This window comes from Nicotiana tabacum, chromosome 22, assembly GCF_000715075.1.
Source record: "Nicotiana tabacum cultivar K326 chromosome 22, ASM71507v2, whole genome shotgun sequence".
NCBI classification, from domain to species: Eukaryota; Viridiplantae; Streptophyta; class Magnoliopsida; order Solanales; family Solanaceae; genus Nicotiana; species Nicotiana tabacum.
In genome coordinates, this window is record NC_134101.1 from 17,793,464 (window position 1) to 17,815,748 (window position 22,285).

Sequence of the window (22,285 nt, forward strand, 5' to 3'; positions counted from 1 at the left end):
ACGACTCCCTATCATTGATAAGTAGGGATTTTAGCCTATTATTTGTTCTCTTTTACTTAGGTTTTGGGCCAAAATGCGTGAAGGTATTCCCGGAAACTAACTTAATGTGCTTGCTTGCAAGGTTTTGTTCGAAATGAGCCAAAGAAGCCATAACCAACTCATAAAGGAGTCAAACTTGAACAAAAACCAAGTCTGGACCAATACTGTGGAATGCGGACCGCGATAGAAAAGGGCGGCCGCGAAATTATCATCGCTGAGGCGGCAATTATTCCGCGAACCACGAAATAGAGATTCAGATAGGCTATTTTGAGCACTAAAATTGAGCGTTGAGAGCGGCAGAAAGACGCGACCGCGAAGTGACTGGCACGGCCGCGGTTGGAATTTAGCGAACAGTATTTGTCGAGGTTCAGAAACTTTGCAAGATGTGCATAAATGAAGAAGGCGGTCCACGTCCAAATTACGCGGCCGCGAAGGAATCTCACGCGGACGCAGTGAATATTACGCAGTCCGCGAAACGAAGATCTACCCAGGCCCAGATATGAAGAAACGCGGAACGCGCTCACTATTACGCAGCCGCGAAAGCCCAAGCGCGGACGCGGTCAGAATTATGCATCCGCGAAACCTCCACAAGGGCATTTTTGTCCGAAATTTTTAGCCTAGTATAAATAGATCCTTTTATCAATTTTAGGTGAAGTTCTTTTTTTAGCAGAGCACGTGAACGACTGGTTTTTTCCTTTTTGGGCAATTTTAGAGTAGATTTCCCTTCAAACTTTAGATTTTTATCTTGTACTTTAATAATACAGCTTATATTTCATCTTTATCTTTGATTTCTGTTGTTATTATGAGTAGCTAGACCCCATAGCTAGGGTTGTGACCCAACCCTAGTGTGGGTATTTAATGGGTCGTGAATTTTAGGGCTTAATTGTTTATGGGTTAGTGATATTTAGCCTAATTCATGCAAAAATTGTAGAATTAGTGGTTGCAAACACTGACTCATGCCTTTATGACTTAGGCTCTTCTTGAGAAAGAGGGACTAAGTCTAGGAAAATTAGGCTAACAAGGAATTGGGGTGAACTCAAGAGATCGATAGCCCCAATTAAAGGGTTAAACCTAGAGATAGTAATACCCGACTTGAGCCAATTTCACTTCTATTGTATGAACACCCATTTGGGCTTGAGAAAGCCAAATCGGGCAAAGTCACTCAAACTACCGAGAGGTATAGAGTCAGCACTTATGTGTGATGGTTATATCACGACCCCAATCTTAACAAGCTTGTCCTAGATTCTTGATACCCATTAGATACTCACCTAGGCAGAAGTCACTTCCCTAGTGCCTTTTAACACTTGAAAACTTTCACCAAAAATATTGTACTTAGCTTACACTCAGCATACAATAGTATAAAATTAGAATAGAATCAATCGCAACAATGTTTGGAAGCGCAATTAGGAATAACACGCACATCTAGATTCATTAGATACCTAACTCTAAGCCAAATTAACTCCCTGTGGAAATCGATCCTGACCTCGTTGGGTAAAACTGCATCGACCATCCTCGCTACTCTATAGTGGTGTAGGTTTGGCCTCGATCAATCATCCACAAGCTAGCGGTCAAGTGAATTTTTCCAACCGGGAGATAAAGAGTATTTTGTCCAAAACAGTGAATGCTAACCGGATGGATTGGTCCAAGAAGCTTGATGATGCTTTATGGGCTTATCGGACGGCTTACAAAACACCTATCGGAATGTCACCATACCGGTTGGTGATCGGGAAAGCTTGTCACCTTTCGGTGGAACTTGAGCACAAGGTCATGTGGGCTCTAAAGAAGTTGAATCTTGATTGGGATGTAGCCGCTAACTTGAGGGTTGCATATTTGAATGAATTGGATGAGTTCTGGTACCATGCCTACACAAGTTTGTTCGTGTACAAAGAAAAGATGAAATATCTTCATGACAAATACATTTGGAACAAAGAGTTCAAGGTTGGCGATCTTGTATTGTTGTTCAACTCAAGGTTGAGGATGTTTCCCGGGAAGTTAAAGTCTAAATGGAGTGGTCCTTTTGAAATTGTGGGTGTGACACCTTTTGGTGCATTGGACTTGAAGAACAAAAACAATGAAGTATTCTGAGTCAATGGTCATCGAGTGAAGCACTATTTGGGAAAGGTTGGAGATAGCCAAGTCGTGGTGGTCATTAATTTCAATTGATGGTATTCTGCGTCGTGCCGCGACGTTAAATCAGGCGCTTCTTTGGAGGCAACCCATGTTTCTTTTCTTTTTCCTTTGGTAGATAGGTGTTATTTTTGTTCTAACTTGATTTGAAGTGTGCTACGGGACTATGTGTGACTTACAGGCACTGTGGACAAAAATATGGCTAAGTGCTGAAAGAAGTGCAAACCGTAGTTGATTTGTGTGGACCGCACATTTACGGTTGCTACAGCAAAAGTGTACTACATCTGCACAATTAGCTTGCGGACCACACAAATGAAAGGTGCAAAATGTCAACTCTCTGAAGTTTTGTCTGTCAGAGAAAAGGTCAATAGGCGACCGCAAAAGGAAATATGCAGCCGCAACATGAAATCTGCGACCGCACACAAAATTGTGCGGTCCGCAGACGAGCTGCTGACTTAAAGTCACCAGGTAACAGAGTGTGGACCACACATGAAATTGTGGGGTCGCACTTGCCCTTCTTCCCCTCAGCTACCCAAGTCGTATAAATAGAGGAATTAGGGAAATTGTTACGTTTTTTCCACATCTGAGCACAAAAATAGTACTCTCTTACAATTTCTTGGTGAATCTATCTGTCCACACACACAACATCTTTGATCAGTCACTCATCACACTCATTCATCTGGTATGCTTCAATTTCTTGTTAATTTTTTTTTCTTTTAATTTGTAGATTTTTAGTCATTTTAGGCCATTTGTCAATAGAATTCAATTGTACATCCATGTGGGGGTAAATCTGTAGTGGATTAACTAAAACATGCTCTATGGGGACTGGGCCAAAATATTTTCATGTCGATGTTACCATGTCAAATTGAGCACAAAAGTGCACAACCTAGAATGAAATAAGTGAATTGTTCGTAATTTTTGAATTCTGCGGTCGCACCTAAATTTGTGTGGTACGCAAAAATTGATTCTTGGGTATCATTAGTGAAGAAGGGATTTGCGGCCGCAAGGTAAAATGTGCGAACCGCAGAATTCCCATTGAGGCCGCAGAAGTGTAATTTTATTTTCATCAGAGAGTCCCTATTTTGGGACTCCAATGTGCGGCCGCAGGTTTAATTGCGCGGACCGTAAAAATCGTGTTGCTACCGCACAACAACAAATTCTCTGTCATCAGAGAGTTGGCATATTTGGGTTTTAGAGATGCGGCCACAAGTGATATTGTGCGGACCGCACTTTACTTCTGCGGCCGCAAAACAAAATTATGCGGTCTGCAAGGCCTCATCTGTGGCCGCAAGAAAATTGTGCGGACCGCAGATCCTTCTCTTGCAAGCATGATTTAACTGTGAACCTCACTGTGTTTTCTGGTGTATACTTGCATATCTCTTGTTTATGTTTGAACATTGAATTACAACTAACAATTGCATTTGCTTGATACAGACAATAGTTTGACCTAGAGGCAGATGCGACACTTCTAAAGGGAGGGGTAAATATTCTCGGGGTCGAGGCAAGAGTGCCCTAGCCCTTGGCTAACAAAAGACAATTGCAAAGAAAGCTACAACCGACAGGGGAGCATATATCCCATCTAGGGAAGCATCAGAGGGCAACTCAGCCTCTGTTCAGGAGCAGCCAGTCGTACAGTCAATGCAGCAAGGGAGGTACCAACTCAGGGATGAGCCATCCTTATCTCATAGCACTTCTGAGGACTCGGAGAGTGCTAGCCAGGCTTCTGAGCCATCGGCCACACCTGCCCTTAAGTCACAGGTTACACCGGTTTAGGATATCCCCGATGATGGCAGAGGGGGATATGTTACAGTTGCCGGCCTTGAAAGGTCGAAGAAGAAAGAGGTTTGGGAGGACTGATTGTTAGATTGGCTGCCTACACCAGCGTTCGTACATGGTGTCCAGTGAGGTCGCTAACTCTCAAGCGATAGTTTCTATTGAAAGATTTGGAGAGGTACAACCCAGCAGTGCTGAGACAGTTCAGAGAACGCATGGGATGGATATGGTTCACTCAAAGTCTAGTGGATGCCAAAGAGTACCTAGTCCGGGAATTCTATGCAAATATGGCTCACATCAAAAAGGGGACAAAAGTGACTAAAGTACGAAACTTAAAAGTGAGATTTGATCAACATACACTCTACACGTACTTAGGATTCGAAGATGTTGAGCCAAAGGAATATTTGGAGAAGTATGCATTGGGAGACGCAGCCTGTCCTTGGTTAGCGGAGATTCTAGCAGCACCGAGGCCACTACCTCTATGGATTGCCGTTGGGGTTCCTATCCACTGGAGCACTCTCAGTTTCAAGTCGAAGGGGTGGAAAACCTTTGTGTGTAGTAAACTGGACCCGAGTCAGAATGAGACTTACCTTCCGATTCCTCGGGCAGTTCTGGTTGCTTATATTATGGCCGGGTACCCTATCAATGTGGGTGCCGTAATGTCGGCCAATATCTCAGTGATTGCTCGGCAAGATGACTCGTCCTACCTGTATCACAACACTATTACAAAATATCTCACAGATATAAGGGTAGGGCCGAGGGATTATGACACAAATGTGAGGCCGAAGAAGCCTTTTACTTGGTATTCACTAATTGATGCGAACAATCCAAAGAAGAAAGTTCAGCCTCCTACCATCGCTGGCCAGTCTGATGAGCCAGCTACGGTAGCTGCTGAAGCAGTTGATGTTCCATCTACTTCAGCCGAGCCTTCCTCTAGTGTTGCAGCTACTGGATGCAAACAGCCACTGCAAAGTTGTCTGACTTATCCAGTACTATTGCAGCACAGTCTTCTATTCAAGAACCTCAGTTTCCCCCGACAGTTGAAGAGACATTGAAGAAGCTCCTTCAGAACCAGAACACTATTATGGCTACCTTGGTACAGCATGGGTAAGTGATCGAAGAGTTGGGAAAAGAAGTAAAGAAGATGAGAAAGTCCTAGGCTAGCAAGAAGTCAGTGGACAAGCTCCATAGAGAGGTGACCAGGCTTGCTACAGTCGAAGATCTCCCATTTGACATGCTGATTGACCCACACCATTCAGGCCCAAATCCTACAGCACCGGTGGCACCAGCTGGCCAGTCTATGGAGCCAAACCTTGCTGCCGATACTGCTGAGGCAGTGCGTTAGATGTTCACCAACCTAGCCACACCCAGGGTTGAGGATGATGAGATTCAGTTGGATGATCCTGCGGGCGGTGACATTGCTGGGGACACAAAGATGTCCAAGGAGCCATAGGGAGTTTTCTTCACTCTTTCCCCTCTTTAACTCTTATTTTGTTAAGCATTGAGGACAATGCTTATCTTTATTCGGGCGGTGGAGTTTATTGGTTATATTTGATATATTCTGAGACAATTGGCCTGTAATAACTTGATATTATTTTCTCTTTTCTTATTATGTATATATTCTCTCCCTTTCTCTCATTATGTATATTCATGCTATCTTCAGTAGTTTTTGCTTATTAGCTTCTTTATTTTTGTTTCTTTATTAGTTCTTTGTTTTATTTAGTAGCTTCTTTGTTTGATTTAGTAGCTTCTTTTTAAGTTTTAGTAGATAATAAACCTTTGATTTTCTTAATTCCACGGTTCTTTTCAAAGGTAGTTGTTGCGCGAACCGGGTGAATTTTTTTTTCTTGTGTTTAGGTAATAATAATAGTAGTAATGAATTAAAAAAAGACCTAATTAAGTCATGCTCGAAGAGTCAACCATGCTTCAATTGGTACCAACACACTTAACTACGTGTTTATGGTTAGAGACAAGGTTTTTGAAAGAAATAACTCTAGTTAGTGACTTTGTGACTCTTGTGTTGACTTTGGCAATCATCGAGTGGTTTAATTGGACCATAGTGATCTTTAAACTTGAATGTGGTTGTTGTGGGCCCTCGACTCTATCCTCTTTAACAATCCGGTTGCGTGAGGGGTGAGATGAATTGTTGCTAGTCCAAGTATCCATGCGAAGGGTCTAAAACTTGCCCCGAATATGTTTCAATGCAAAATTCTAAGTTTTTCTTGGTTTGAGAAGTGATTGTAGGCTCTCCTTGGCTCGTTTGAGTTTTCTATTGCCAACCAATTTCATTATCCCTATTCAACCCCTTTGAGTCTCTAGCCTTTCTCATTTGATAACCACGTTACAAGCCTTTACCCGTTTGATAACACTCTCGTGAAACAAATGGCTTAAAATGTAAATTTGGGGGAGAGACGAGGAACTTGAAAAAGGTATCAAGGCACAAAAGGAGACAAGAAATGATCTCTATGAGAAGAGAAGGTAAGAAAAGAAAAGAATAAAAAGAAAAATACAAAAAGTGAATAATTGGAAGAGCTGAATGGATCCAAAAAGAGGTATTGATCCTAAACACGGAGAAATCAAAAAGGGATAAAAAGAATGAAATGATCAAGAAAGAGTGATGTTAATTCTCTCTAGTCCCCAATGAAAATAAAGTGCATCTAAGAATTGGCAAAGTGTGAGCCGATAAATGAAAGATGGAGTGCTTAAGGAAAAGTGTAACCACTCACCCATACTGTATCCGACCCTAATTCAAAAGCCTTCATTACATCCCGAAAGAAGTCATACTTGATTTCAAGCCGAGTGAGCTTACATTAGTGGCGATCTACATGAGAGGCAAGCCTATGGTACTTGAAGCCGTACTTGTGGAATTCTCTTGAGAGAGATGAGCGAACCTTTCATAAATCTTTGGATTAAGTGCTAAATTTCTTAAGTGAGCCTGGAAATGGAAAGTAGAGTAGGAAGAGTTTGGAATCCACCATGACCTACAGGATAGAGCAAGATTCCTTGATGAGTAAAGTCAATTCTTGAAGCTCAAATGCCACATTAGAACTATATGTGCAGGAATGTTTAACTTGTCGTCTTATTGATAATACATAAGTAATGTGGATAATTGTTGGTCCCAACTGATGTGTGGATGGCTCACCTTTGAATCGCCGAAATGACCTTTAACTCTCGGAGGTGGGAACTAATTTATTTGCTTGAGGACAAGCAAAGACTTAAGTTTAGGAGAGTTGATAAGTGGGGATTTTGACTGCTTATTAGCACATTTTAGCTTTTGTTTTAGTCCGAAAGTATTGAATTGTGTTCCTGGAACTAATGACATTATGCAAAATTGCAGGAATGCTCGAAGTTTGGTCTCCCGAGATGAAATCCGACTCAAAAAGGAGTGTCCTGAAGCACAAGGCAATAAAGGGTGCAGAAGCACAAATGTCCGGTATGCAGAAGGAATTTTGTGACCGTAGAAGAATTTGCGGACCGTGGAATTCGATCTGCGGCACAAACAAGAAGAAAAATCTAGCAGATCTTTCAGCAATGTGCGGCCACAGAACTAGGCTAAGAGTCGAAGATCAGAGAGTATGCAAAAAGACCAAGTTCACGAACCTTTGTGAATTGTGGAACGCATAAGAATTGTGTTGCCGCAGAAAATTTCCTCGCGATCGCAGTCCAAAAATGTGCGGCCGCATAAGATAGCCTCGCGGCCGAATTTCAGAAATGTACGGCCGCAAAACTCCACTTCTTGCCAACTGAAGAAATCTGTGGACCGCACATGGAATTGTGCAGCCGCAGAACCTCCCGAGGAGCATTTTTGTCCGAGATTTTTGGCCCTGTATAAATAGACGAGTTTCACAAAATTAGGTCAGGTTTGAACATCTGAAGTTGTTGTAGCCGTTTTTCTTTACTACTTTAGAAAGTTTTACATTATTTTGGTGTATTTACATTAGATTTCATCATTTTAATCTTCCATTATGAGTTTAATTAGCCTTTCTTCTTTATTTTCTTCAAACCCTATCATGAGTAGCTAGACTTTTACTAGGGTTGTGAGCCAAACCTAAGGTGTAAACCTTATGGGTATCTAATTTAGTACTTGTTTATGATTGGGTGTTGATTATTTAGCTCAGTTCATGCTTTAATTTTAAAATTAATTATTGCAAACAATGATTCATGCCTATTTAACTTAGTCTCTACTTGAGAAAGAGGGACCTAGTCTAGGATAACTTAGTAACAAGGAATTGGGTCAATTGAGAGGTTGATTAACCCAATTAAAGGGTTCGACCTAGAGATAATAATAATCCGACTTGAGCTCTTATCAACTATTTTGGTTGATACCTATTTGGACTTGAGAAAGTCAAATTGGGCAAAATCACTCTCTGACCGAGAGGTATTGAGTGGGTAACGTAGAGTTGAGAGCTATAATATACCCCAATTAACAAAACAAGCATTAATATCTTTATCTCATTAGGCAAACACCTAGGTTATGGTCACAGCCCTATGTCTTTAAACTATTTGGAAAATTACCAAAAACACTGTTTCGCTACTAGTTTCTTTTCTTAGCTTATAATCATAGAGTAAAATTAGAATTAGAAATCAAAACCTGTTGTGGAAGTGCTATTTAGTGATTCCTTTCGCTTTCATCAAGTGCATACTTCTAACACCCCTAGTGACTCCCTATGAAAATCAAACCCGACTCTTGTTGAGTACTATTCTTCCAACTACCATTTTCACTCACTATTGAGTGCGGATTGGACGTGGATCGGGACTCTCATACTCAATTGATTGAAACAGAAGAGAAAAAAATCCCATAGCTAACTAGATGCACAAAATCATGCCTCCTATCATCATTTGGGAGCTATGGAGGTCTAGGTGCAGCTCTAGATTTAATATGGAAAAACCATCTTTTCACATATCCAAAGAGATGATTACTTTCAACATCACTCAGCTTATCAAATCTCATTTAAAGAAAATCAACTTTGGAAACAATTGGGAAGATGTATGTAACATGTATGAAGTCCAGGTGGTGATGAACTGCTTTATTATGGTGAAATGGCTCAAACCACCCCCTGTCTTTATGAAGTTGAACAGTGATGGATCTTGTCTAGATGGAAACTGTGGAGGAGGAGGTATAGTGAGAGGGAGTGATGGCTGTCTCATAATGGCATATTCATTGCCATTGGGACAGGGCACCAGTAACACTGCAGAAGCTAGTGCATTGCTCTATGGCCTTAAATGGTGCATCAACAATGGCTTTAACTCAATCATAGGAGAAACTGACTCACTCATCCTTCAGAACTCAGTGATTGGAGAATGAGATACACCTTGGAGAATCAGTGATACAGTAGAAGAGATAAAGTTGTTGGTAAATACTCATGATATTAAAATTCAGCATTGCTATAGAGAAGCAAATCGTGTTGCGGACAAATTAGCATCCCTTAGCCACAATCTGACAGATCTTTGTATATATAAAAATTTTGATAGCCTACCTGGGCAGGTTAGAGGCTTGGTAAATATCGATAGATTGCAACTTCCTTCATTAAGAGTCAAGAAGAAAAAAGCAAGCACCCTTACAAATGAACCATCTTGAATTTTCAGCTTTATAGCCACTATGTAACTATTTTTTGGTGTTAGCTTTTTAGCTTTCTAAACTTGGTTTCCAAGTTCAACTCTTATAGTAAAAGGTCAGGCAAAGCCCCCCATTTTACAACGATTATTCTCAAAGTGGATATAAAATCGTGACTCAGTTTGAAGGTAAAAAAAAAAAAAGAATAATGCCTTGAACAATATCTAGAAGACAACAGTAAACTTTTATTGCTTTGAGTTACGTGTTACAATGTATCAGAATAAAGAAAACCTTCACATTTATATAGTAGGGGTATTCCAGTCCTAGTATAAATCTAAATAAAGTAAAAATCTTCTTTTTTCGATAAATGTCAATCTACAGTTGATACTAAAATGTCATAATATCCGGTTGAGGGCGAATATTATGGTCCCTTGCTTGTCGTGCATAACCGTTCTCCACGTTTCACGAAGTCTGAAAGCTATACTTGCTCTGGGTCTGTTATTTCACTGTTCCCGATCTCAGATACATCGCTCGTTCCCCCGAGTTGTTACACCCTACAGTATTACGTCGATGTTACACCCTGCGGTATTATGTCGATGTTACACCCTGTGGTATTATGTCGATGTTACATCCCACAGTATTACGCCGATATTACACCCCCACAGTATTACGTCGATGTTACATCCCTCAGTATTATATCGATGTTATACCCCGTAGTATTATGTCGAATCGTGTCGTAGTTCATACATGTGAACTCGGAGAATTATAGTCATTTGTAAAGTTATAGTATGATTTACCCCGTGAATTTGGATCCTTTTTAGTATATACAAGGATATACCAAGTGAAAGTAATTGTAGGAGTTGGCTAATTATTATAGTAATGAAGAATAGAAGTTGTGTAATTTAGAGAGTTAATGAGAATTTGTTATGATTTATTATATGACATATGGGTACATGTTTTTATACACAACTCATATTACTATCATTACATAAATTCAATAATTATTAGAGATAAGTTCAAGATGTTCATGTACATATATATAGTCTTTTAACTTATCTTTTATCAAGTAAAGACAAGATTACCTCCTCCACCGTCCAAACTATTTTGTCTATACAAATTGATGTTTATCAATAGAATCAATTATCCAAAGTTAAGGAACTCATTTCTAGGCAAGTGTTGTCCACCAACTTATACAAATAGAGATAAGATGTGACTTTGTCATTCAAGAGCCCCTCCCTAAGAGACATTGCGGCCAGCCCCTCTGTATAAGTTAATCATCTTACAAATCCTTATTTTTGAGGATGTTTTACTAGCACAAGCTTAGAGAGAATTCACTCTAGCTCATATTATTCTCCTTCTTCAAAGAACTAAGGTAAGAATTAAACAAACCCTTCTAGTTTAGTTTGTCTTAAACTTGGACGATTTCACCTTGAGTTCTTCTTGATGTAGAAGTGAAGTTTCTTGTGGTGTGAGCAAGATAAGGATCTAGTTCTTCATTTATTGAGGTAATATTTTTGTCCTAGCTTCGTCTACGAGTTCGGATGAACGATTCTAGTAATCTTTTTGACAAATTACTCACGGGATGATGATCGGAAGCCGTAAGTAAGTTATTATAGTTGTTATAAATTGTCGGAGTATTTGGGTTATTGTATTGTATTTGAGGATGTTCTTGTTGTGTTAAAGAGCTAGAAATATAGTGATAAGCATGTAGGTGTATTGTTGTTATTGTTATTGTTGTTATTGTTGTTGTTGTAAGCTTTAGAAAGAAGAAGGGCAGAGGAGAAACTTCATTTAGTTAGTTGTAAAGCGAGTTTAGTCGCTCAATGTATTGTTATACTTGCTTCGTTAGTTTGACCTTAGCATTATTGTTATTATTGTAGATTAAGGTGTTGAGTGGACTGATTTCATCTTTGTCATTGAGTGAAGCGACAAAGGTATGTTAAGGCTATCCCTTCTTTCCTTTTGGCATGATCCATATGATACAAATAAAACGAGCTAATGCACAACTAACATAAATGCCTCTATTCATAGAAGTACTAAGGGTTCCTATGTTCTTGATTTCCATATGTCCTATTATTATATCGCCAGTTCATGGGTCTCAGAAAATACATAAGTTGATAAAGTTTATCCGAAGGTATATTGATCTTATGATATTCCGAGAGATGTTATTGGCTTACTTCATTATGCATTGCATTCATTTATACATGTACACTGACACATGACCAGATAGCGTTATATACGCGTATATTATATGTATATGGGGAAAGGTTACGACGTTATATACGTAGCACCACCTGATCAGTTGGTATACATTGATGATTTCGCCCACGGCTGAGATGATATGATGGGATGCCCTCAGAGGCTTGATGATGTTATGTACGTATATACCTATGATATGATATTTATATGCATATGCATGACATTATAAATGTTTCGTGATTCAGAGAGCTATTCAAACTTATAGGTTGAGTCCTTTACTCCATGTTTCTTTCATGCCTTTTATATACTGCTTTTCACTCCTTACATACTCGGTACTTTATTAGTAATGATGTTCCTTTTGCCTGGGGATGCTGCGTTTCATGCCCGCATGTCCCAATAGACAGGTTGACAACCCTCCTAGTAGGTTATCAGCTCAGCGGAAGGTGTTGGTGTACTCCACTTGCTCAGGAGTTGCCTATTTGGTCAGTATAGTTTGTGCATGTATTGATTAGTATGGCGAGGCCCTCTCCCGACCTTTATGACGTTTATGTATTCTTAGAAGATTGTAGACAGATGTCATGTATATGGATACTTGTATGGCCTTGTCGGCCTATGTTTTGAGTGTACAAATGATCATGTCGGCATTATAGGCCCGTATGTCATATGTATATGTTTCTATATCATGTTGGATCGTCCTATATCTAGTATTACCTTATGTTTTATTCTAGTTATCTCATGATGGTCTTTCTGGCACATTTACCCATGATGGTGTGATAAGAAAGATACGTTACGTTGGTACTCGGTTGAGAAGGCACCGGGTGTCCGCCACGGCCCTCCGATTTGGGTAGTGACACGGGTTTTGATACGAGGGGTCCTTGGGCCTCAATAATACTCACGTCGAGCCATGCTTCCCTCTTGTTTCCACATTGGGGAATCGGGGAAGACTCTGTCCCCGATTTTACCCATATACAAAAATCTTGAGGAAAAAAAAGATGGATAAGAAGATAAATAGAGTATATTCGGGGGAGGGGGGAGGGGAAGGGTTCTCTCATGTTTCTTTAGTAGTTGTTGATTTTATACATATGGGCTTTGGATTTGTGAATATTAAAAGTCTTGTGATTTTTGTGTTAATAAATATAGTTATATATTTTGATGAAAAAAATCATACTTATATGATCATTTATGAAATTAACAGTTATTTTATCTTGTCACTTATTAACATCTGATATTGCTCCACGTCTGATCAGTTTTCAGTATTTCTGTATAGCACATTAGCTGAGTGCTTAGATAGAGGAAAAGAGGAACTTGCCAAAAACCTTGGCCACAAATCAAGAATTGTCTACTAACCAAGAAAGCAGGCACCTCGAAGGTGTATATAACTTGACTTATATACACGTTAATACAGAGGCGGATTTAGGGGGCGGAAGGGTGTTCATCCAAACTCCCTTCGTCGAAAAATTACATCGTTTATAGGGAAAGTTTCACATAAGAACAATTGGGCTCCCTACTTTTCAATTTTATAGCCCACATTTCAATTTACAATCAACTAGCCCAAAAATAATAGGCTAAGATTCAACATCCAACTCCAATAGGTTCTCGAAATTACTATTTAATTTTTAAAAAAGATTGCTTAAACTTTTAAATTAATTTTCGAATCATCAGTAACTGTGACTCAAATATTAGTTCAACAAACCAAATCCATTTGGGTGGTGAAAATTAGATTTTTAACAAGTTTAAATATGTAGGTTTAAATTTCGAATTTGATTTTGTGAGAAATTTGGAGTGGGTGTTATTTAAACTTGTTAGAAATAGTATAAGGAGGTTGTATATAAAATTTGAAGTGATTTAATGGAGATTTGGACTGGTTTTGAACAAGAATTGCAACTGAAAATCGTTGAAGAAGTTCGTCTATATACGCTTGTATAAAGGTGTATAAAAGTGTATAATAGTATATAAGATATGTTTATACACTCATATACACTATTATACAAGATTATTCATAATTATACAAAAAAACTGACTTCGTCTTCTTTCTTGCGTCTTTTCTGAAATTTAACTCAAATCTACTCCAAATCACTTCAAATTTAAATTTTGAACTCCTTTTGATATTTTCAATCAATTGGAACAACACCCAGTCCAAACAACTAACAAACTCAAAAAATCATATTTTCGAAAGCAAAGCTTTGAATGACCTTCAATGGTGGACTTCTACTTTTTAATTTTCTTACATTGCAACCAGGTGACACAGGGGGAGATGCAGAAAATACACGGTCTCTTGAAGCATATGTAGAAGATGTGAGAAGAAGAGAGAGTGAAAGCAATGATTGTGAGAATACGGATTTAACTCTATAACTTTTAGAAGCAATGGTTGTAAGAACACAGATTTGAATTTGCTAGTGCTTTTAAAATATGTACAATATGGGCTAGGTCGGGTAAAACTTAAAAACATGGGCCATTTTTTGTTATGATGTGAAGTCACGTGTATTTCTTGTAATTCTTTCCTGTTTATATAGGGGTAAATTCTGTTTTTACGTATAGATATAATATCTTGAACCCCCTTGACACAGGCCAAAAGCTTGGCTTAGTGGTCAAGGGGGTTTAGATTTTGTGGAAGGTCGCAGGTTCAATTCCCATCAGCTGCAATCTAATTCTTTTCACTTTAGACGCCTTTTTTTTTAATTTTAAATGAAACGAAACATGTTGTTTATCTTCAGTCTCTTTTAATATATTTTTCCCCCAAAAATGTGACTGATTTTGGGTTAAAAAATCCCTAAATCTCTCTCTCTCTCTTTGTTACCTCACTCCACCCTCCCTCTCTTTCTCTCTTTGATATGTCTGCCTCGCTAGTCACTGGCCGCCACTGCTTCTCAGTTCTCTCTGTTGCCTCGCCGACCGCCGCCTCGCATGCGTTTCTTCTATCATGGCATTGGCATCCCAGGTAAATTTCTTGTTCTTTCTAACTTTTTCAGAATTTTATTAATGTTTTATTGTTGATTCTTAATTTAGGTTAATGACTCTTGTTTGTTATTTCTTGATTCTTGGTTTTGGTTGGCTAGCTTTATAGTGTATTTGAGTTTTAAAATTTTTGAACCCCCTTCGCAAATATCCTGCCTCCGCCATTGTGTTGATAGTGTAAAAATTATTACTATATTTTAACTTATAATAGGTGATCTGTTTTATTTTCAAGGTTACTAATCAGTCTAATATCACTTTTTTATGGATAAGATACTTGTAATTACATGCCAGTTTGACTGAATAGTGAATATCAATATGTTGATATAACTCTCAAGACAGTTGGGAAAACAATATCATTTGATATCCTTATTCTATTGAATAAGTAAGGGCGGCCCGACCAATTTCGTGATCTAAAGCCAAACTTTATGAGGGGCCTTAACTTTTTTTATTAATAAAAAGTATTTTATTTTTATTTGAATTCTATTTTTCTAACTTTTTTAAGATGCAAAGTTATTATTACTTTTTTATAATCATTTTCTCCTAATAAGTCTTTCTCAATTGACAATATAGCTAATTCATTTAATATCTTTGAGATATTGTTGATCTTAGGTAAGGTTTTATCAATTTTAAATTTGAAACACTTTTTTCCGTTGAAGCAACGGTAATAGGAGTTATTAACATTATTCTATAAGTAATATAGGCATTTTAAAAATAATCAAACCTTTTTATTTGATTGAGTATATCAATTAAATTGTTATCTTCTAATTGTACTATTTTCCTTAATATTTTTTATTCAAAAAAGAAATCTAAATTATCAATATCGGGTTGATTATTATGATTTCAGGAGCATTCAAGATGAAGGCAATATTTTTTTAAATTTTCATCAACTAGTGATCTCAGTTTTTACCGCTAAATATAAAACCAAAAATATTTTCATATGCCTCTAATTCGTTCAAATCTATTTTAAAGTGAAAAAATAACCATGTCTACTACTCTCTCTGGTCCATAATAAGTGGTTTTTTTAGATTTTATTTTGGTCTAAATTAAGTGTCCTTTTATATAATCGAGAAGGAATTAACTTTATTTTTTCAAAATTTGCCCTTATTTACATATCCCAATGTGTCAAGTTAACAACATATAAATTTTAATTAAGGATAATTCAGTCAAAATATATTTTTGTTCTAGGAGTCAGTATTTTCTTAAGGGGCACATCAAAGGTTAAAAAGTCATTTATTATGAACCAGAGGGAGTATGTATAAAAAGTAATCAACTCTAAAGGACACTTCGAGAGATTTTGAGATTTCACTATTAACATTCTCCTCAAATTGTTTCTTCCTATATATTACACGTTTCTTATGAAATTCGGGTTCGATATTAATTTCAAATGTAATTTTCTTGGCAGAAATCAAAGCAATTGCAAATCATTTATCTCTTTATTTGTTAAATAAAGAAATCAAACTTTTTCACTTCACATAACTTTTTTTTAAAAAAATTATATATAGCCTATTAGATGTAAAAAAAAAATATAGCATCCACAAATATAAGGCGTAAAGCAGTTGTTTTACCCGCTTTTTGGACGGGCCACCCTGAGAGTAGGATTATATTTTAACAGTTGTCATAAAATTCTTTAGAACCTACCCATGCAAAGAAATCACAAAGATTCGCGACGATTTAAAAATTACCCTTCGCCCATTGGACGGGCCTATAACCTATTCAAGATATTGGCTCTTGTTATCCCGACAGAATCAACCCATAGTTTAAACACATAAATTGTTGTCCCATAAAGAAGAAAAAACAAAGCCTGGGTCCAGAGGTTCTATATGTCGAACATTGTTACAAGTGTTTGCTATTTAAATATGTTCTAAGGTGAAATTGACTCTTTTACAGCTCTAAGGACGGATAACGGGATATGAAAAATTAATAGGGTAAAGAGTTCAGCTTATAAACGAAGTTACTATCTTTGAACTATAACATGAAAAAGAGCAGGTTTATTAAATTCAGTTATTCTTTTTGCTAGGTCCGATAATCACTTTATTCAGTATTACGCATTTAGGATTAAGTGAAGTATACTATCCTAATGTTCTTCAATCTCACCCATAAATATTCATGGAGTTTCAATTCTCGTAACTCCATCATTCAATAAACCAAAACCGCTACATATTTAGTTTTATCTAAAGATTCGAAACAGAGAAACCATGTCTTCATGTCCGACCAACATGGCCTCAAATTCCAGTACTTCAAACTTCGATGAACGCCGATGGGTTATTCAAATCCGTCGAACACTTGATGAAGAACTTGAAGAAGACACAGAAATCCCAGTGAGCATTTATAACGTTCCAAAATCTCTAATGGTCAGCGATCCTGATTCATACGTGCCACAATTAGTGGCAATAGGCCCTTACCATTATTGGCGTCCAGAGCTTTATGATATGGAGAGGTATTGTTGAATTGTGTCACCATTTCATTTTAAAACTTAAACTATCAAAAGGGTATAATTTTATTTGCTTAATTATATCTTAACACGTCCCTCGCGTCTTTTTCATGGGCCAAACATCTTGTTAAACACTAGATCTTTTTTCACTGCAAGTTGAATTGTGTGACCATCTAATTAAACTACGAAAGAGAACACATTTTTAGTTACTTAACTATTTTATGTCTCAACAGGTACAAACTTAGTGCTGCCAAGACAACTCAGAAGCATCTCCAAGGTCTCAAATTCCAGCAACTTGTGGAACAGTTGATAAAGTTTGATCATAGAATTCGTTGTTCGTACCATAAGTACTTGAATTTCAGTGGGGAAACTTTGGCTTGGATGATGGCTGTGGATGCCTCTTTCTTGCTTGAGTTCCTTCAAATCTATGCCACTAATGAAGGTAAGCTTATAACTAAAGTATCCTCAAGAATGTCACATTTGGTTGATGTTGCAGGGCGAAAGTCTACGCATAATGCTATCCTCAGAGATATAATTATGCTTGAAAATCAAATCCCCCTATTCTTATTAAGGAAAATGTTGGAATTCCAGTTTTCATCTTTAGATTTTTCTGACAACACACTCCTGTCTATGCTAATGGGATTTTGCAAGGAGCTTTCTCCTTTCAAAATGGTGAAAGAATTCCCAAAATTTCAACTCACAGAGTGTGCTCATATGCTAGACTTTCTGTATCAATTTATCGTGCCAAAATTAGAAAGAACTTGTGAAATAACAGAAGACGATCACGACCAAACTGACGTGAACCGAGGAGAAAATAGTTCCTTTGCAAAATCAATTAGTCACGTTGGACAAGTATTTCGTGGAGTTTGGAAGATCCTTTTGAAAATAAACAGAGGGCCTGTACGCCTTTTAAAAAGAATAGTATTTTCCAGACCTGTTAAATTGATTTTTAAGCTGCCCTGGAAACTACTCTCTAGTCTTCCCGGAATTAAACTATTCGCACAGCCCATTGCATATATGTGCTTCTCAGAAGAAAAAGCAGAAGAAAATCCTGAAAAAGAAAGTGAAAGTAATATCAATAAACCCCCTCTTGTTGAAGAAATAGCCATACCATCAGTAACAAAACTTACTAAAGCTGGAGTAAGTTTTGTAGCAACCAATTCAGGAATCATGAGCATAAATTTCGACGGTAAAAAGATGAAATTTTATTTGCCTACAGTCAGTCTAGACATAAACACAGAGACTATCCTGAGAAACTTAGTTGCATACGAAGCGTGTAACGCATCAGGACCGTTGGTTTTTACGCGTTACACGGAATTAATGAACGGGATTATTGATACAGAAGAAGATGCAGCGTTACTTAGAGAAAAGGGAATAATATTGAACCGTTTGAAGAGAGATGCAGAGGTTGCAAACTTATGGAATGGGATGAGTAAATCGGTGAGATTAACAAAGGTGCCATTCTTAGATAAAGTGATTGAAGATGTGAATGGATTTTACAATAGAAGATGGAAAGTCAAGATTGTAAAAATAATGAAGCATTATGTGTTTGGATCATGGCAATTTCTCACATTCATGGCTTGCATTATGTTCTTGTTTTTGACGACTTTACAAGCATTTTGTTCTGTCTATAAGTGTGCTCGTATATTTAATATTCAGAACTCTGGTGATTGATTTTTCTTCCTTCTGGTGTAAGAATTTTGTTTGTTTGTTTTGATTTCACTTGGAATTAAAAAGTACAACGGATGGCAATAAAAGGAAACAAGAGTAGAAGTTCTTGTGTGATGGCTGTTGGACAAAGATATGCTAAAAGTGAAAGGTGGTTTTGTGTACTTGTGTTTGGGAAAAGACGGTGCTGTAATTTGTCTTATTCAAGATGCTTATTGTAATTTCGTTTTATAATGTCCTTTTCTCATCCTAGCGATCGTTTTCCTTGTGGTTTACGAGTGACGATGCTTTTAATTGTGATTAGAAGTGTCAATGACATGTTCTAATAAAATTGTATCATATCAACATTTCAATTATTTTATTGTGTGCAAATCATACTTTTTTAGTCGTCCTAATCATCTTAATTTCTTTTCATTCAAGACAATTTCAATTATAACTAAGAAAATTAGATTTAGGATTCTCATTTATTTTACCTACATGCAAATTCATTCCACGTCCTGCCTTTAGTTGTTTTTTCAGGACATCTGTTAGATTATCAATAGATACATTATTAAGTATTAGAGAGAGCACAAAACTTTGATTATACCCTTTACTTACTATAATAATTCCATCAATGAAGGTGTATTGGATATTATTTTTTAAAGGAAAAGAAGTCAATGGATCACCGCCCAAGCAAACTTGCAATTCTTGCAGATATACACTACTACTATATCTTGTCCAATATCTGCATTAACTACTTGTTTATTCATTAGTCATCCACATTTATTGAAATAACGTCGTAGTCCAAATTGAAAGGACATTTTAGTGAGATTATTAAGTAGTTAGCATTAACACGCCTATACCTAATGACACCTCTACGTCATGGAAGTCATAAGCTAACAGTAGCTGAAAGTCCTTAATTATATTGAGGGCAGGAGGAAGATGAGTCCCATATCATCAATTCATACGACTTGTGAGAGTTACACGTAATCGATGTGCTAACTTATCTATCGGTAGAAAAAGTAAAAAAATGATACTCCTAATTTGACAAATGAAACAAAAAAAGAAGATTTGCTTTTCCAAAAGTTTCGTGGAAATAGATGAAAATAATTGGCTCATATCTTGCCACTTAGTATTTTGTTTGCAACAGATGGTTTTCCTGGTGTTGAGTGAGCCGGTTAATCAGGGCCCAGGGTATGGTGATTAGTCAGCGCCAAGCACAGAATGGTTGCCCACGCCTCACTATTTTGGGCCCAAATGAGTCGATTCCCAAGATTTCGGACCACCATGCCCTTTGTCTTTTGATTTTACACGAAAATGTTTGCATTTTGCCAGAAAAAGAAAAGGAAAAGTTAGACAATTACTCTTTGAGAAAGCACATACACATGCCTTAAGCCTTATTTTTCTATCAATAATCTTAACTTTAGATCGTCTCGCAATTATTGTAAAAAGTTTAGCTCCAGTCCGTCTTCTAGCAATCAATCAAACAGACAAACAGTGGTAAATTGTAAAACTCCTTTCTTATCCTCTCTTCTTAGTTTCTCACAATATGCAAAAACAATTCTTCATCACACAAAAAGCAAAATTAAGCTGCCAGTTGTTACAAAGTTTTAAAAATTTGCCGAGTTTATTGTAAGTAGGCAAATTTTACATCCTACGCTTCAAATCTACAATCCTACTGCCAGTAATTACCCGCCTTCATCTTCACTTCGAAATCTATACGGAAATAGTTGGTATTTAAGTAGTTTCCTCCAATAACCTGGGCAACAGTATAAGCATGGGACAAGTGCGCACAGATAGTCCTTCTCAAGATACTATTTAGATATTAGTAATATTAAATTAAAATTCTTAACCTCGAAAAAATTCAAAAGCTAATTCTTAAATAATAGTACTTTAAAGTGGCGTGTCATTTCTACCTTGCAATTCGTATCAGACATTTGAGCGGCCCCGAAACTCTAATGACAAAATGGCGGCAAATTGGGAGCCGATATCTTTTAGTCACTGTTCCAATGCCCATGACATAACGCGCCATCGTAGCATGACACGTGTACCAAAGCGCGCGATCGTATAATGACATAACGCGTTCGAATCACTGCTCTCATGTCGCGTGGATATATATGATGCTGTTGCCTTCGAAGAGTCCATAGGTTTTGGAAGTTGTTCTGATTAAGTTTGACCCATTATAAAATTCGAACCCATTTTCCTTTTAATTCACCCCCAAATCTTCACTAAAATTACCACATTGCCATCCCTTTCAGTTGCTATAGCCTATCTAACCGTGCCCTCCATCGTTTTTTATGTTTGCCGAAGTTGATATCCAACAGTTCTGTTACAAAATTGAGTAAAGAAATTCTATGGTACAGGTAACAACTAACAATGGAGTCATCAATGTCTAGAAGCAAATCGCGTAGTCCGAATCTGCCCCAAAACTGTCAGCGATCCATTTCACCCTCGGGTCGGTTCTGTTCTTCCACTACTTCTTCCTCCCCTGTTACTTTCTCTAGCTTCTCTACTTCAAGCTCTGATTTGTTTACCCGACCCACGTCCCCAACCCGGGTCAATCTTCGTCGATCAGCATCCCCTTCACCTTCCGTACGATTTTCCACCTCTCCCGGCCGTTCAATTTCAGCTTATCCTCGTCAGCCACAGCAGAATCGACGGCCATTCGCGTCCAATCAAAAGAAGCATTGTATGTGTTCGCCGACAACACATCCAGGTTCATTCCGCTGTAGCCTTCACAAAAATACTAATCAGAATCGCGGTCAGTCCCATACGTCGTCGTATCACTCGAGTCATCAGTTGAATATGCGGAGATCGGCGATGAAGAATTCGCTCGTTAGGATTGGAACCGTGGAAGGTGACTTGTTAAAGAGAGCACTTGCCGCTTTGATTCGGCCTTCCTCTCATCACCTCAGGCGTAGAGACAATTTTCAGCCTCGGCCCAGCAGACTTTCTATCATGTCAAAGGCCCAATATTTGTAATAATGTACAGTTACAATAGTGCACTTCCGGCACAAGCTGCAACTCTGGTCGAGTTTTTTTGTGAATTCAGGCAAAATCAACCCCCACCCCAGCCAAGCAAAAGAAAAAAGAACCATGTTTTTGTATACTTTGATTGAATTTGAATAGCTTTCAACGCATATATAATATAGTAGAATAAACGAATGAACGATTTTGTAGCGTGTCATATATATATACTTGTATATATCTCATAGTTTTATGAGAGTTAAGTATGTGCAAAGGTTCAGGAGCCAACATTTTAGCCGAACGTAGAGGCACTTTCTTCCGTAGTTCCGGTAGTATTAGTGTTAGTATAGTAGTATTATTTTATCCTTAAATGGCTAATAGTACATATCTTGTATTGTAATACTTGTTGTCCGTGAGATAAGACTTTTGAACTTGTGGTGTAGAACGAGGCACATATATTTTGTGTGACTATAAATCATTACATAAAGGTAAATTATTTTCAAATAAGGAAAGAGATCATTCTTTTTGGCACGGATTAAAAAGAAAATAGGTTCACATAAATTGAAACGGAAGTAGGTATTTTATTTTGCTAT

At 37.6% G+C, this 22,285-nt stretch overlaps 3 protein-coding genes across 3 annotated transcripts; all 3 read left to right on the forward strand.

The window, feature by feature from the left end:
• The first annotated feature begins 8,818 nt into the window (after positions 1-8,818).
• On the forward strand, positions 8,819-9,244 carry LOC142175727 (uncharacterized). The gene has a single exon (XM_075242707.1). The coding sequence runs from the start codon at positions 8,819-8,821 to the stop codon at positions 9,242-9,244; it is 426 nt and encodes a 141-aa protein (XP_075098808.1).
• Positions 9,245-16,746: 7,502 nt separating this feature from the next.
• On the forward strand, positions 16,747-19,107 carry LOC107799182 (putative UPF0481 protein At3g02645). Its single transcript, XM_016622267.2, has 2 exons — positions 16,747-17,084; positions 17,312-19,107. The coding sequence occupies exons 1-2, from the start codon at positions 16,843-16,845 to the stop codon at positions 18,750-18,752; spliced, it is 1,683 nt and encodes a 560-aa protein (XP_016477753.1). The 5' UTR covers positions 16,747-16,842; the 3' UTR covers positions 18,753-19,107.
• A 1,122-nt stretch (positions 19,108-20,229) lies between these two features.
• Positions 20,230-21,864, forward strand: LOC107799181 (uncharacterized). The gene has a single exon (XM_016622266.2). The coding sequence runs from the start codon at positions 21,102-21,104 to the stop codon at positions 21,705-21,707; it is 606 nt and encodes a 201-aa protein (XP_016477752.1). The 5' UTR covers positions 20,230-21,101; the 3' UTR covers positions 21,708-21,864.
• The last annotated feature ends 421 nt before the right edge of the window (positions 21,865-22,285 follow it).